Source organism: Carassius auratus, chromosome 26 (genome assembly GCF_003368295.1).
Source record: "Carassius auratus strain Wakin chromosome 26, ASM336829v1, whole genome shotgun sequence".
In the NCBI taxonomy this organism is placed as follows: domain Eukaryota; kingdom Metazoa; phylum Chordata; class Actinopteri; order Cypriniformes; family Cyprinidae; genus Carassius; species Carassius auratus.
This window is the reverse complement of record NC_039268.1, coordinates 8,991,720-9,008,812: the sequence shown is the minus strand read 5'-3', so window position 1 is coordinate 9,008,812 and position 17,093 is coordinate 8,991,720. Positions and strand designations below refer to the sequence as shown.

Genomic DNA, 17,093 nt, shown 5'->3' with positions numbered 1-17,093 from the left:
TTAGAGGGGTTTGCTTTGCATGTGTGGACTATTTACCAGCTGCATTGTGGGAATTGTAGTCATGTTTAGTGACGTATGCCGTGACGCCTGAATGTTGTGTCTGCGAGGAAGATGGCGGACTCAGTAGCGGCTGGTCTCGCGGATGAAAACGATACTGAAAATGAGGATAAGGAGAGGGAGAAACGACTCTTCAGCAGCGTCAAAAAGACGGAGAAACAAGCCGCTGCGTCAGACCTTACAGAAACTCTGGGATTTTACGAGAGGAAGGCGAAATGCAAAGAGAGAAAGAGCAATGTGTCCGGTAAGAGTGACAGACAGCGGCTCTGTGCGCTGCAAACACTGTTTTAAACCTAGTGAGCTGACTAGACAGCACGTATGGGCATCATAACACACACGTTATGATAGTCTTGGAAAGCAGTGTCTGATATAAATGTTAAAACGCGTCAAAATACAGTCTAGTTAGGTGGGCAGCTCACTGCCATGCTCTTTTAAATACAGACACAGAGCTCAATGCATCAGTACTGTCTGAAGCATCATCAGTCACTAGAGCTTATTCATCTTCAACGAGATCATAAATACCAGTGTGGCTCATGTGACACATTCAGCTTCTCGTATAATGAGACTAACTTTAGAAGCGTGAGGATCAAGTGTGAAGACGTAAATAATGACCAGAGCTACATCAACTTGTTTCCTGAAGTCATCACCATCATTATGCCTTTGGGTGGCGTTTATTCAACAAATTAAGTAATATTGTATATTATATACATTTTATAAAATTGCTAGTGTTAAAAGTGAAAATAAAGCTGGTGTGTCATAGATCTGTTTAACATGCATATTTAGAGATATCATATTCATATATGAATGTGCATAAATCACTGGTATGTTAGTGGGTTATTAATGCAATTAAGTATAAAGCAAGGTACCGTACATGCAGGAAAACAAAAAAGTGGGTTCACATTAGGTGTATTTTACTGCTATATTCTTATGTCATACAAATAAATAAGATAAAATATATTCAGTACAGTGTACACATTGTGTTCATGTTGTATTACAGAACACTTTTGCTGCTGTTGATGTAGCAAGCAATAAAGGTTAGGGACAGGTTTTATGGTATAGTTAAGGTAGGAGTTGGGTCAACAGCGTAATTATAGATTATAATTAAACTGGGGTTTGCAAACCACTGGGATTCATGAGGGAACTGCAGGCTAGGGTGTTGTAAATAAATAAAAAGCTAATAATTTTATTATGTGAATGTAAAGAAAAAAAGAAAGGAAAAGTTATTTTTAATAGAAAAAAATATATACATCAAAACATTTTAGTTGTTTACCTGCATGTCATGTGACCATAAACCAACATCCAAGAATCATAAACATGCAAATATTTTGTTAACCCTCTGGGGTTCTTCATTTATGAGTCACACTCAGGACCTTCGGGTCAAAAATGACCCAGAGGCCGGGATTCAGGTATACTTTTTTTCAGTAAAATCAATCAAATGTATTTTTGTTCAATAATATTTTTTCTTTCTTTTTTTGTGTTTTGAGAGAATTTTATGATAATAATAATGAATAATGAATTTTTATGCAATAATTATGATCCATTTTTTCCCATTGAATATAATAGAAAATTTATATATATATGTATTTTTATTTTTATTTTTATTAATGCTGTATTTTATTTTAAAGTACAGCCAAGGCCTATAGAAAACAATTTTTGAAATTAGATTGGTGCCATCTGGTGGACAAATTAAGCATTTTTATCATGCAATAGCACATTTTTACCACTAGAGAGAATGTACAGCTCTCTGTAGAAAGGCTTGTGAATTCTAGTGATTTTTGCACATATTTGCCTATTTATTTCAGGTTGTGGATTTTAATATATAATCACAGATTCTCAAAGACTATTTTTGTCAAGTTTTTTTTTTTTTTTGTTTGTTTGGTTGATTTAAATGGTAATTTCAAGTGCCAGTTTTACTTTATAATACAGTCAAACCTGAACATTGCACTAGAAAGAGAACAAATGGAAAGCATTTTGTTACCCATTGTTTTAATTCTAACTTAATAAAAAAAATGACATTATTTAAATCATAACATATTTTTATTTACCTTTTATTATAAACATTTCCATTAAAATTATTTTTTGCAATTCAATGAACAGTAACTCTTCAAAATTGCCAACAGCAATTATGAACAAAAAACAAAAATAACAGCAAACGTATAATCATTTTCAAACAGTACATGTAAATGGAAAATAGAAAAATAAAAAAAGTGTCACGCTGGGCCTGGGTCGCTCGAATAGGCCTGGAGGTTACTAGGGAAGAATTCCATCCTTTGACCTTACTCTGTTTGTGCGTGTGTGCGTGCGTGCGTGCACACGTGCTTGTGTGTGTGTGTTTGTGTGTGTGTGTGTGTGTGTTCAAGAGAGAGACATGGTGTGTGACTTTTGCATTTTGGATCCAATGTCTCCCCTTTATTTGATTCATTGATTTTATTTCACATATTCTCACATATCTCTGTTACAGTTTCACCAGTCTCATATTTCCCTATGTGTGTGTGTGTGTGTGTGTGTGTGTGTGTGTGTGAGTGAGTGTGTCTATTTTGCAACCTTGATGGCTTACAGCCTCATGCTTTTATTGCTGTGCACTTTATTTCTTACATTGATGAATAATTTCTTTTATTTCACACATTTCCCAAAATTAGCTTTTGCAATGATACTTTCATTTGTGTGTGTTTTTGTGTGTATAAGTGTGTGTGTGTGTGTGTGTGTGTGAATTTTTTTGTCTGTTTTGCACTCTTGATGTTTTAGAGATTCACCCCTTCACTGTTGTATGCTTTTTTTCTGCATCGTGGCTGATTTGTAGATTGTACACACAAAAAAACTCAGTATTTTCATATTTTTGCAAATTTCCCATTCATTTCCTATGTCGGGTCATTTTTGACCCGAAGACCCTGAGTGTGACTATTTTTTTTACGACCACTTAGACTTTTAAAATCCTGTCCCCAATTTTTTGGGGTGTTCATATACCAAGTACCAAAAAAGTCACCAAGTTTCGGACCATTCCGATGAAGCTACGATTTGTAACATTTTTTTAAAAAAAAATTTCGGGTCATAAATGACCGAAGAACCCCAGAGGGTTTTAAATATTAACTTAAAATCTCAAGGGATACTTCAAGTAAATATATGTTATGTTTTTGTAAAATTATTAAGATATTAAGTCATGTTCCATTAAGATATTTTGTAAATTTCCTATCGTAACACTATAAAAATTTAATTTTGGATAAGTAATATGCGTTGCTAAGAATTCATGTAGACAACTTCAAAGGCAATTTTCTCAGTATTTAGATTTTTTTTTGCATCCTCAGATTCCAGATTTTCAAATAGTTGTATCTCGACCAAATATTGTCTGACCCTAACAAATGGAAATCAATGCAAAGTTTATTCATTCACATTTCAGATGATGTATAAGTCTCAATTTCGAAAAATTGACACACATTTTTTTTTCTATTTCTGTTCTTTTACTTTTGCTAAGGTCTTCTATCTTTTAGAGGTTGTCATGAAGACATGTTCATTGAATAATACATCATGCGTTCCCATTTAATGTGTTCATCCTCAAGTTTATCCTTCTCTATTACTGTTAAAAATAAAAAGTAATGTGTGTGTTGGCCACAGAACTAATTCATGATGTGTGCTGTGTATCTATCTGTCTTGCTCTTATCAACACATTTGGCCTTAGGTCAACATAAACATGCCCTAAACACAGTCCAGTACTTTCTGTTCTGCTTAAATAGAACATTCACTGCTCTCTGCTCTGCTCTGCTGTAAATCAAGTGTGTACGATCACATAACAGCTGTGTCAACTGTGGTCCTAGTCAAGCTTTTACTGCTTTAATATTATAAACATAATGCACAGAATGTGCTTATTGGGCCTTTGTGAGAAGATTGCTTAAATTAGTTCTTAGGTTTGTACAGTGATCTAGAAAATCTGGCATTTAAAGGTCTTCTTTAAACAAAGTTTTTAAAAATGTAATTTAAAGAATGGATTATTTAAATGAACACCCATTTTATTTTTTGTTTTTACCTTTCTACATTATTACGATTGTAAAAGAAAAGTGTAATTTGAAACAATAAAAACAATATGAGTACTAAATTAATGTTCAAATTAAAACAGAAGTTTAAAAATAGAGCACAGTTCAAAGTATTTTGTTAATTTGCTTGTTTTAATTGTATCTTATATTGGAAAACTAAATTCTAAAATCCTTAATAAGTTGAATTTTCACAAGAGGAGACTTCTGAAAGCCACTTTAGGTTACCATTCTAACTCTCTGTATTTTATAATGGTACATGTTTTTTTGCTGTATGCATATGAAAGCAATGAACAGCAGTTAATGCTGGTACACTCGTTTATTCAACCTCTTTTATTTTACCCACCGGTTTTGAGCTTCCATCCTTTACATGTCTGTGTTTACAGGATAGTGTTAAATAATGAGTAAAATGGTTTCATTTTATTGGACTGCACATTCATGTGTGTGTTTATTTGTGTGCAGATCTCTCTCTTGTAAGGTTTATCAGTGCTGAGTTGACTAGAGGATATTTTCTGGAACACAATGAGGCCAAATACACCGAGCGGAGAGAGAGGGTCTATACCTGCCTGCGTATTCCCAAAGAACTGGAGAAGGTACCAAACGCAAACGCATAGTCCATAATACACACTTACATGCCCTCATCTCTTCTGTACAGTATCCTTTATTACTCTGCGCATTAAACCTGATGTTTGATTTATGTGCCACCAAACCAATGATACACGTATGTATGTGTATATGTGGAGTGTGTCAGGGTTCTTAAAAGAATAGTTCATCCGATAATAATACCCAATTTTCCCAAACTTATCAATTTCTTTCTGTTAAACATAAAATAAGACATTTTGAAGAATGTTAGTAACCAAACAGTTGCTGGTAGGCATTCACTTATATAATATGGAATAAATAAAAAAGTTATAGAAGTTAATGACTACCAGGAACTGTTAAGTTACCAAGAGTTTTATCTACTACTTTTATTAAACTTACTGGTGCTTTTTTAGTAATTTTTTAGCTTTTGAAGTAAAATGTACCACATCCAGGACATCACTGATCTCTCTCTTTCTCTCTGTAGCTGATGATGTTTGGGTTTTTCCTGTGTCTGGATGTGTTTCTGTACGTGTTCACTCTGCTGCCCCTCAGAGTGCTGCTGGCCCTGATCAGACTGCTGACACTGCCCTGCTGCGGCCTCAGGTAATACACACCTGCTCTCACGATATGTGTGGAGGAATATTCCCTAAAGTAGTACTTTCATAATATTCTGATAATCGAACAGGTTGAAACATCTGAGCTGTCCAACTTTTTCTTTCAGTGTTATTACATACAAACACCCACGCACCCTTAATACCCAAAATGATTGTGCATGTAGGTGTAGCTGCTGTTCACTGTATATTCTTCTGCCTGCAGGGCTAGTATATGCCCCTACTGCAAAAAGAGCAGGTATGCAGAAAATAAATGACTGCAGCTGCTTTAAGCACACACACCCGTGCGGGTATGATTGCAGCGGCTGTGTTCAAACACACATTCATACACACACACACTAGGCTTCAGTTGCCATAGCTGTCTAATTTTGCACTGTTGTGCTTTGATTTCTCCCTAGACTACTAAAATCATCTGATATCATTCCCAGAGTTCTCCTGTTCTTCTTTCAGTGTTCAGGGTGTACTTGCATGATCGGTCACAAGATGGCACTATGGTCATGTTCAACAAGCGAACACTGTGATAGAAGGAGAAACAATACTTTAATAATATTATAAAAATAATGCAGTGTGTCCTAAATAGCATCTGATAATGAAACTTCTGTAAATTGCTTTCACTGCATGCATTAAAATGCCTAATGAATTATACATAACTTCTTGTAAAAAATATAATTGGCAGAAGCCAATTATGTTTAAAGGAATGTAGATTCTATTTACAGTTAGAGTAAATAGTTGTACATACTGTTAGCACCCCAGTGTAAATACTAACAATGAGTGTGTTTTGTTTAGTAACAAGGATTTAGTAGTATATTAAAATACACTGTCATTCAAAAGTTTGGTCACTAAGGCTGCATTTATTAAAAACAAAAACAAAACAAACAAAAAAAAACAGTAAAATAGAATGCTTAATTACAAACTAAAATAATTTTTATATTTCAAAACATAAAAAACATATATATAATTTTTTTTTTTTTTTTTTTTAATGTATATAAAGCCATTCTAATGCTCTAAACATTTGGTGCTAAAGAAACATTTTTTATTATCATCAGTTCTTGCAATTTATTTTTGTGGAAACCATGCCAATAGAGCAAAAATACCAGTGCACATGCTCTGCCTACAAAGGCACTTTGACATAATTAAATTAGCTTTTTTTTGACAGCTATCTCTGTGTAAATAACTCTTGAGCCTGTGAATGTAAAGTTTGTTATTTTGTTCTTGTCAGTAATCCAAAACAACGGATTGCTGCTCTTGGACTTTCTAAAGGCATTTTGTGATTTCTACGGTGGCCGAGAGAGCACAACGCACTGTAACTTCAGAAAAAACATGCAAATAGAATTTTATTTGAAGTGCATTTTCCAGTGCTTTATTTGGTTGGGTTGTGAGCATTTGCAGTGCATGTTTTGTCAAATTGATGAACTTGTTTTCATTATTTACAGGTGTTTTTTCTATTTGCAGTGCGTTTCATTTTTTGGTTGTGTTGTGAGCATTTTCAGTGCACGTGTTGTCAAATTGATAAAGTTGTTTAATTAATTTGCCAGTGCTTTATTTATTTGCTTTGCATTTAATTTTTTGGTTGTGTTGTGTGCATTTGAAGCGTGTGTTGTCAAATTGATGAAGTTGTTTTCTTAATTTGCAGGTGTTTTTTCTATTTGAGCTCTTGCGGCCACCGAGATTTCAGCATATTTATGTAAATAATTATGTGTCATACTGAAACACTCAATTATGATTGTTTTCATATTTATTACTTTATCTTTTAGTAAATCTTGTAAAGGTATAGTTGTTAGAGAAAATAATTCCACTTGGTAAAAAATGTAATTATATTTAAATTACTTGCATTAAATGACAAAAATAAAATATACAAAATATTTCATTGCTGTGTATGTGTTTGGGTGCATTTACACCTAGCACAAGTCATGTGTTTAGCTTGATGCATGTTCCACTGAGTGTGCGACGCAAGATCCCTAACCCAGTGGCTGTGTGTGGTAGATGATCTAACAAATAGAAAACTGCTTTGTGATTATAATCAGTTACTATTCCATTGTGTTATATCTGTGGAGCCAATTTAACATGAAGATGTTTGTTCTTGTTTATGTGTGTGTGTGTGTGTGTGTGTGTGTGTGTGTGTGTGTGTGCACGCAGTGGATCTCGTATCTTGCAGCCTGCTCAGGTGTGTGATGTTCTGAAGGGTTTCATCATGGTTTTGTGTTATTTCATGATGCATTATGTGGATTACTCCATGATGTACCACCTGATCCGGGGTCAGTCTGTCATAAAGCTCTACATCATCTACAACATGCTGGAGGTACAGTGTCACAACACTCACATCTGCTGCTTTTATATCAGCAGTAGTTGAATGAACGCTCTCTGTTTCTCCTCTAGGTGGCAGATCGCTTGTTTTCATCGTTCGGTCAGGATATTCTGGATGCTTTGTACTGGACTGCCACTGAACCTAAAGAGAAAAAAAGAGCTCATATAGGAGTCATCCCACATTTCTTCATGGCTGTTCTCTACGTCTGTATCCTTCACACTTGCTTTGTTTCAAATACCAAATAGTCATATGTAGATGTAAATAAAGTAGCATTTTATATTGATTTGAATAATTAAATATTCAAACTAAGAATTAAAAAAAAAAATTATAATTAATTTATAATATTTTGCATATATTTAAAATAATGTATGTAAAATTAATACTAATAAATACAAAACTAAAGATTTTGTTACTTCAAGTTCTGCATGAAATCCATTTAACTACACTGAAACTGCTCAGTTTTTAATGATTTAATTTTAATGTATTTTTTGTCGTGGGATACAACCTTCCTTAATAATTCAGTTCTACATGCCATTCTGATTATGGTCCAGGCCACCACTCTGAACGTGGCTTTCAATTCACACAACAAGTCACTGCTCACCATTATGATGTCCAATAATGTGAGTACAAGCAAACTACCCAGAGAGTAACGTTGTTGATTTGGTTAAATTCAATTAGATACACTACAAATGACCTCTTAGTTGCTATATATTACCTTAAATGAACAAACACACACACATTCATTACTCCTTTTGTAGGGTTTATATTGATATATGTGTGTTTTTTTTTTTTTTTTTTTGTAGTTTGTTGAGATCAAAGGAAGTGTATTCAAGAAATTTGAGAAAAACAATCTCTTCCAAATGTCCAACAGTGGTAGGTCCATATATATGTATATGTATATATAGTGTGCTGTCAAATGATTAATCTAGATTAATCGCATCCAAAAGAAAAGTTTTTATTTATGTAATATATATGAAAACATGTCTATCTCAGATTGTCTCTGATGAGTTTTCTCACTGTTCCTTTCTGTCTTTCTCACTATAGACATTAAAGAAAGATTTACACACTACACACTCTTACTAATCGTCTGTCTTAGAAACATGGAGCAGTTCTCCTGGAATCCAGGTATCCAGTTAACAGCTGACTCATTTCCGAGTTTGTCCATATATATGACATTGATGCATGTATTAATCATTGTTTATTGGTTATAGATCATCTATGGGTATTGTTTCCTGATGTTTGTATGGTGATCGCCTCAGAGATAGCAGTGGATGTTGTCAAACATGCCTTCATCACAAAATTTAATGACATTACAGCAGATGTGAGTTCAAGTTATTGTTGTATTCTTCAAAAGGTAGTGTTGTAGCTACAATATTTGAGTAACTATCATATATATATATATATATATATATATAGTACCTGTATTATTAGCTGTATTAAAAAACAGTAAATAGCGTAATATTGTGTCTTATTATTACAGTTTAAAAGAACTGTTTTCTATTTCTATTATTATCTAGATTGTTTTGTGTAATATCAAACAAAATTAAATAACATAAATAATAATATTTAATTATATAAAATTAAATAACAAAACCTAAGAGTTAAAAAATACACACTACTTCCTGTCTGAGTTATACATTTTCTTTCAAGATATTGAGACAACTTAAAGTAAAATATGAACTAAATATGAACAACATTGAATGAACTAAAAATGAAATCCTGTAACTTGAATACAGTAGTGATTGTGGGGTACAAGGTTTTTCAAGCCATACCTGATGCTATTGAAATGACAAGGCACTTATATATGTTTATCTAGAATAAACTAAAGAAAAACAGCTTGAGAACTATGACATGACCTATTTACTGTAAACCAAAGGGCTTCCCTATTCTGGAATGTTCTTTCTTTTCTTAAAACAGTCCTAGTCAAGAGGAAGTCTTTACAAAGAGAGACAGGTTTCCTTTGGGAGTGTGTCTGAAAATCAGCACCGCTCTCAGTGTCTTGGATAACCCTGACAGATCCACTGACCCAAATCTATCAGCACACACAGGGCCAGCAGTGAAACTCTCTTTAGCAGAGGGGATGGTTTCACACTTTCTGTCCAGTGCAGGTCACCTCTGTTCACATACTCATAAGATGAAAGATAAGTGACACTTCAAAAAGTTCCTTAAATATGGTCCTGAAAAAACAAAAGAGAAATAAAAGATGAAATAAATAGTGGCAGAGCATGCAAAATACACTGAGGATGGGGGGTAGAGAGATATGTAATAACAGAAAGAGGAGTTACTGGCAGGGATTAAAGACAGATCTGCTTAGTTTAGGCAAGAAGATTAGTGTCACAGCACACACATGCACCCATTGCTCTCTCATATATCATCTTTCCTAGAGGTGGACACGAGCAATTTGTATTTTCTTTATATATATATATATATATATATATATATATATAATTTCTAGCAATTTTAACATATTCAATATGCATCTTAATGTTAATGAAATTTATTATTTATTTATTTTCATTCAGAACCAGAATTTCTACAAAAACTGTATTGTCATTAAGTACACCACTGTTCAAATGTTTGAGGTCAGTAAGATTTGTTATTTTTAAGGAAGTTTAGCAAGGGTGCATGAAATTGCTCAATAGTGACATTTGTAATGTAACAAAATAATTCTATTTGAAATAAACATTGTTGAGGAACGTGACATTTTTGCAGGTGATGATAAGTTAAAAAGGTCTTTGTGTTTAAGCTGCAGCCTCAACAGTATGTCAGCTAGGTCTGTTTCTTATGTGGCCGCTGCAGCTCTGGCTAAAAACCTGTGTCACATTTAATGCTTGGTACACGGGTCTATTGTGCATCTTTATGACACGTGAATGCCTGGATGTTATATCTCCCTGGAAAAGCACAGCTCTGTGTGAACTGGACCTGATAATGGAACTGAAATAAAATTAAATGTGGCTCTAGTATTGCTACAAAAGCATCGAAATCCTGTAGTAAACTTTGAATTGCTCGGGGTAATCCCATAGCGTCTTGATGAGGTGGAATGCTCCTTTCTCTTAAAACAATCATAACATCAGATGGACCCAATACGTCCTCTTTCTTTTTCTCTTTTTAAGAAGAGAGAGGACAAAAAAAATTATAATTCACTCTGCTTGAAGGCTGCATTTTGTATTGGTTTGCAAATATTTTTGCGACTGATTAATTAATATGCATGGGACTCAGTGTACAAGGTTTCTATGCATGACAAATTTTTTGGATGACAAATATAAAAAAACACACATGAAAAGTTTGGACTCTGTGCATAGAACTTAAGTATGCATTCCCACCAGTGAAATTCTTACATTAAGTAGTGTGCAAGATCAGGGAGAAGAAGGAATCTATTCTGTTGTGTAGGGATGTAACGATTAACTGAGAGCCTGTTGAAAATCGATTCAAATATGTGACTATTCAAATCAGTTGAGATGCAAAACAAATCACGATTCAATTAGGGGTAGCAGTTCATATGAATGTATGTCTAAGGGGAACTTACTGTCTTTAGAAAAGTTTAGATGTTATTTTTTCTTTTCCTCTTGCCTCCTGTATAATGCATATTAAAGTTCATAAGTGTAGCGCTGCTTTGTTTACAGTGGAAACCAGTAAATGCCTTAAGCAACACCTGCTGGCAGAGTGAATCTGTGTTTAGTTCAGCTCGTCTGCAGGAGTTTCATGCAGATATTTTTTATGTATAGCTTCACAAAGCTGAAGTCAAACCATTCTGTTTTTAACTTAAAAAAGAGGACAATGGAAGCAATCAAAACCAACAAAAGAGCAATAAGCATTCAGTAGAGCACACTAGCATCAGATGCACTTCTGCAATGCACTATAATAGAGTACTATTACTGAGGCAAGAGCCCCTTCTATGCCCATAAATGTAGAGTCTTCAAGAGCTTGTACGAAACAGACCCTGTGAATGGTCCATTATCAGTTATTCTGTCTTTTCTACAAGAGCACTTAGATGGTGGCCATGCTTCTATGCTTAAAATGTGTGTAGCCACTATAACTATAACTTTTCATGGTGAAATTGATAATCATCCGGTAAGAATATTTTGGTGATTCAATTCTTGAAAAGTGCAAGAAGCTGAATCCTGTCTACCCTTCCATGGTACCATCTTGGGATCTAGCTCTGGTCTTGAGAGATCTAACAGGCCTTCCATTCAAGCCACTCCAGTCAGCTACCTCGAACACACTCTCCCTTAAGACAGTACTCTTACTTACCCTCGCATCAGGTAAAAGTAAGTTGGGGACATGCACGATTTATCAGTTCATGAATCCTGCATGCAGTTTGTCCCAGGTGACTGCAGAGTTAAATAAAGGTGCTCTCAATCCTATTCAGAGCCCGGTTATAACTTTGTTTGTTCTCGCTCCAAAAGAGCCAGTCATACTATTTTTGCAGTTACTATGTTCTGTATGCGTATTGCGTGTTTATTTTGAGCACTCTAGGCCCTTCAGAGCAGCTTTTTGTGTGCTTTGGCAGCCACACTAAAGGCCAGCCAGTCTGTTTTTAAGCTAAGACTGGATTGTTGATGTGATAGCTCCATCTTACAGATCTCAAAGCTCTAAATATCCTTTAGGGGTTTGAGCCCACTCCACACAAGGTATGTCTCCCTCTTGGGCATGGGCAAGTGGACTGTCTGTGGAGGACATCTGCTTAGCAGCTGGATGGGTTTTGCTGAATACTTTTGCCAGATTTTACAATCTGGGTGTTTCTTTGCTATCATCTCGAGTGCAGTCAGTATAGGAGAGCTAGCTTTTTATGGCAGAGGTTATCTCTAAAGCTGTTCTGTCACACATTTATTTTTTGAGCCTGTTTACATCTGGTCACTTTAGATAGCTATCCGATTGCGAAAAGACCAGGTGTAAATGCCTTCCGGTGTGAATGCATTTGGTTGTTAAAAATATTTTTGCTACCAAAGTTCAGACACTATTAAAAGTGATGTGACAGGGAAGTATTGAGAATCTATTTTTCCCACAACAGCCAATGGCCAATACAACAACGTGGTTATGTAAAGCTTCTCGGCCCCTCTGACATTAATTAACTTTGTCAGTCTGTCAGGTAGTCAGGTGTAAGTGAAGAAAATATTATTTATTATAAGATACTGTAAGAGTTTTCTGCTCCGCCACGTGAGTCTGAATTGAAAGTCATGAGCTAAAAGGGCCACAAACACACAGCGCAATCTGAGTGGTCCATTACATTAATAACTCTGATGAGTTTTTTGATGAAATCATTCTAATGAATCTTTCACTGAATTGTTAAATTTACTAATTTTATATTTGACTCTTTAATTACTGAGCCGCAAGTCATCATTACTTGTAACTGTGTGTGCACAGGTCTATAGTGAATACAGAGCGAGCTTGGCATTTGATCTGGTCAGCAGCAGACAGAAGAACGTAAGTGCATGTTCATTTATTAGCATATCAGAAATCCTTTTGAAGCAAGAATCAATAATAAAGCAAGCAATAATTGTCAGTATGTCAAATTATGTATCAAAATAATTTTAATTTCAACAAATGGTTTGTCTCTTGTTTATGGTGCTAATGACATTGACTCAATTTGAAGAGCATTTCGTCCAGCTTGATGGATATTTATATAAGATGCTGATATTTGGGTGCGTTTTCCAGGCATACACAGACTACAGTGACAGTGTGTCTAGGCGGATGGGCTTCATTCCTCTTCCTCTTGCTCTACTGGTAACCTCCCTCCTTATTTCATAATAATCACAATACTAAATCTGTCATACAGAAAAAGGTTAAAGCAGAAACATAAATCTATTAGCAATTTGTAATTTTGCTCTTGTTAACATGCATTACTGTTCTGTTTAAAACTTAAAGTGACCGTGTTAGACTGAAAGCTGACATGTATTTACACTAGCTATATTTTTTCAAAACTTCTAAAGCCATTTACCATAAAGGAACGGTGATGTGTAGTAACGTGGTATTACAGTTATACTCATGTAGAATGTGATTGACAGTTGATCCGGGTGGTGACCAGCTCAGTGAAGATCCAGGGCTCTCTGTCCATTGTTTGTGTTGTGCTCTTCTACCTGGGGTATGAGTTCACATTTTTTTTAATAAACTTTAGTATTAGTTCTCACTAATAACCAGTTGCTTATTAGCATGCCTATTATTAACACATTGGCTGTTTACTAGTACTTATAAAGCACATATTCTGCATGACCATGGTCTACAAGCCCTAATTCTACCCAATACCTAACAACTACTTTACTAATTATTAAAAAGCAGCAAATTATGAGGCAAAAGTTGTAGTTAATGGTTTGTTAGTGGCGAGAATTGGACCGTGAAATAAAGTATGACCAACTTTTTTTTATTTTCAAATGTTTGGCATCGCTGTGATTTTTCTTTAAAGAAATGTATACTTTAAAATAATAAAAAATCACAGTAAAGACATTTATAATGTTGGGAATGATTTCTGTTTCAAATAAATAAAGTCCATCAAACTTTGTTCATCAAAAGAAACTGTATTTCCATGCTTCATTAAGCTGCACAACCATTTCCAACTGGGATATTAATACAAAATGTTTTTATTTTTTTATTTTTATTTTATTTTTTTATGTTTTTTTAAGTACTAAAGTAATGGCTGCTGAGAATTCAGCCCACCGTGACAGGAATAAATTCCATAAAAAAAAAAAAAAAAAACTGAAAACCATATTATTTTGCAATATAACTGATTGTATTCTTTTACTCTTGGCTTTGTTGAACATAAGAATCCTTTTTCAAAAAATGAACTAATCATAAAATGTGACCCTGGACCACAAAACAAAATTTTGAGATTTATACACCAATCCATTGATGTATGGTTTGTTAGGATTGGACAGTATTTGGTCGAGATACAACTATTTGAAAATCTGGAATCTGAGAGTGCAAAGAAAATCTAATTAGTGAGAAAGTTGCCTTTGAAGTTGTCCAAATGAATTCTTAGCAGTGCATATTACTAATCAAAAATGAAGTTTTGATATATTTACTGTAGGAAATTTACAAAATATCTTCATGGAACATGATCTTTACTCAATATTCTAATGATTCTTGCCATAAAAGAAAAATCGATAATTTTGACCTAATTTGGCTATTGCTAAAAATATACTCCAGTGACTTGAGAATGGTTTTGTGGTCCAGGGTCACAAATTTGACCAGTGGTGTATATGATCTGAATCTGTTTGTGCGTGCTTGTGTGTGTTTATTCAGTATGATCACCCTGAAGGTGCTGAACAGTATTGTGTTGTTGGGGAAATCCTGTATGTATGTGAAAGAGGCTAATATGGAGGAGAAGCTGTTTCAAAATCCCCCCTCTGCAGCTCCCAGCAGAGTGTCCAGCAGAGCCCACCGTACCAAACACACACGCGAACCACCAGGTAACACACATGCACATCGTGTCACCCACATAATAAAGAGAAGCCTGGTAATAGACAGAAAATAGTTTGCAGAGTCAAGGTTTTGTTCTCACTAACCCATTGTGTCCGTACCCCTCTAAAGGTGAGCAAGCGGAGGAGGGCCTGTCTGCATCAGTCACCACTCAACCCACCCAAAGGGATGAATGCCCCGCCCCTCAGATCCCCACCAGCGAATCAGATCAGTTCCTCACTACACCAGATGAATCAGAAGAGAAAAGCCTTATTCAGGACGATACCGAACTTAAACACGGGGCGGCCAAAAAAGACTTGCTGGAGATTGACCGCTTTACTATCTGCGGTAACCGTATCGACTGACATTAACGCGCACCTTCAAGTTTAAGAGCGATGCCAGGTATGCACTGAAATGCCCGTCCTCTCTGCCAGCTTGATTTGTTTGACATTTGAACCTGAGCTCGTTGGAACGGGACAGCGAGAAACTGCAGGATATTTATTAATAAGCGACGCACCTAATTTATTTAAGACTTAAGCACACTTATACAACAGACAATCACACCAACACACCGTTTTAACCAATGGGATTCCACCCAGTGATGTTTCCACGCTTTCAAGAGGTTCGAGTCGAAGTCACCGTTGGACGGCAGGCAAGATCTTGGTTTGATGTCACTGTACTTACCTTTCAAAGGGGGCATCCAATTAAGAAAATGAGAGAAAGGGATGAATTGTTTTCCTAAAATACTTACTTGGAAGATTACTTGCTTTTATCCCTTCCCCTCAAAAGACTTTTAGTTTGAAATATTACCATGTTCATTGTCAGTCAATACTGAAATCTAATTACGATGTGTTCAGCAGATTTTGTTTTTGTATCTTTGAGTAAAAGCAAACAGCAGGCTAAAATACGTTTCACTATTTTATTTATTTTTAAGAGAGTTGCTTTTTCAGTTTAAATGCAGGGTTTCCATTGACGAAAAAGAATGTTTGCATCGTGAATGATTGCATCGTTTGAGGTAATGACCTTTTAAAAGCCCATTGTGATACTGTGATGAAACGCATGCTTGTGATATGTCGGTTGATTGAAGTACACCATCTTAATGAAAGGATTATAGATTTTTACAAGACAGTCGCATGGAATCAGAAAACTGAAGTACACTTTCATAACGTGATTTGCCAGATTTTCCCTTTAAGGATGGAAAGTCTTTTTATTTTTCCCTCCTGCAAGCTCTTATTATGCATATGCCATTCCCCCTAGCATATCAGATGAACAATCGTACATTGGTGCTGATGTTGGGAGCAGATGAAAAATAGTCAATTACCAACATTCCAAAAGTCAGACTTTTGACCAAAGCAAAGTTGAATATACAACCTTTTGCTAATATCTTTATAGTGTATTTAAAAAGACCTGTTGGCCGATTTACAAGACGATAAGCATCAGAATCCATTAATGTAAGTTGATAACAATGAGCTTCATAATCATCTTAACATAAGATAACAGTGACTTTTTGTGAAAGCCCATGATTAGTAATAATGCATCATGTATAGTGCTTACAGAACTTATTGGAGTGCTTTTTCATCATAGACAATAATGTTTTATACATTTGCTTAACATGGACCACACTGTCTTAAAGGTTTGTTTTTTTGTTGTTGTTGCTGTTTTTTTTTTTTTGTGATCCACTAATGTTTCTTAGTAGTACATGAGGTTAGAATTTAAGTTTCTTTTTCTCAGTAATGGCAACATGTATTGTTTTTATTTTCATTTTTGACTGATTTTGAATTTTGTATTTCTTGTATTAAGAATGTGTGGCTGAAATTGCTTTGCTTTGTAATATCATTAAGGTGGCATTCAATCTGACAATAAGGTGCTCAGTTTTTAAAAAACAAAAGGTTGATTTAATTTATGGTTTAGAAATGTATTAAGAGAAAATATCGACTATGCCAAGGAAATGTTTACCCTCAGTTATCACACTAATGCAAACTCTGAATCACACTTTTCAGAACCTCTTCAGAAGCATTCACTGGACTTAAACTGGCAAAATTATATCATAGAGCATTTCTTATTGTTTTTGCATTTGAAACACTGATATTAGAAATACTTTTGCTTATTTTCTAACGAAAGAGA

General features: G+C 34.9%; 1 protein-coding gene across 1 annotated transcript; it reads left to right on the top strand.

Annotated features, from left to right (window-relative positions):
- Positions 1–111: 111 nt before the first annotated feature.
- LOC113044258 (transmembrane anterior posterior transformation protein 1 homolog) lies at positions 112–16,673 on the top strand. The gene is made up of 14 exons (XM_026204067.1): positions 112–301; positions 4,542–4,672; positions 5,146–5,264; positions 7,409–7,571; positions 7,649–7,784; positions 8,100–8,197; positions 8,381–8,450; positions 8,622–8,702; positions 8,789–8,898; positions 12,942–13,001; positions 13,233–13,301; positions 13,583–13,659; positions 14,814–14,980; positions 15,102–16,673. The coding sequence occupies exons 1-14, from the start codon at positions 112–114 to the stop codon at positions 15,332–15,334; spliced, it is 1,704 nt and encodes a 567-aa protein (XP_026059852.1). The 3' UTR covers positions 15,335–16,673.
- The last annotated feature ends 420 nt before the right edge of the window (positions 16,674–17,093 follow it).

Coding starts and splice junctions, on each gene's coding strand:
- LOC113044258 (XM_026204067.1), top strand. CDS start 112: ATGGCGGACTCAGTAGCGGCTGGTCTCGCGGATGAAAACGATACTGAA. Junction 13,002..13,232: donor TCAGCAGCAGACAGAAGAAC/GTAAGTGCATGT, acceptor TGCGTTTTCCAG/GCATACACAGACTACAGTGA. Junction 14,981..15,101: donor ACACACACGCGAACCACCAG/GTAACACACATG, acceptor ACCCCTCTAAAG/GTGAGCAAGCGGAGGAGGGC.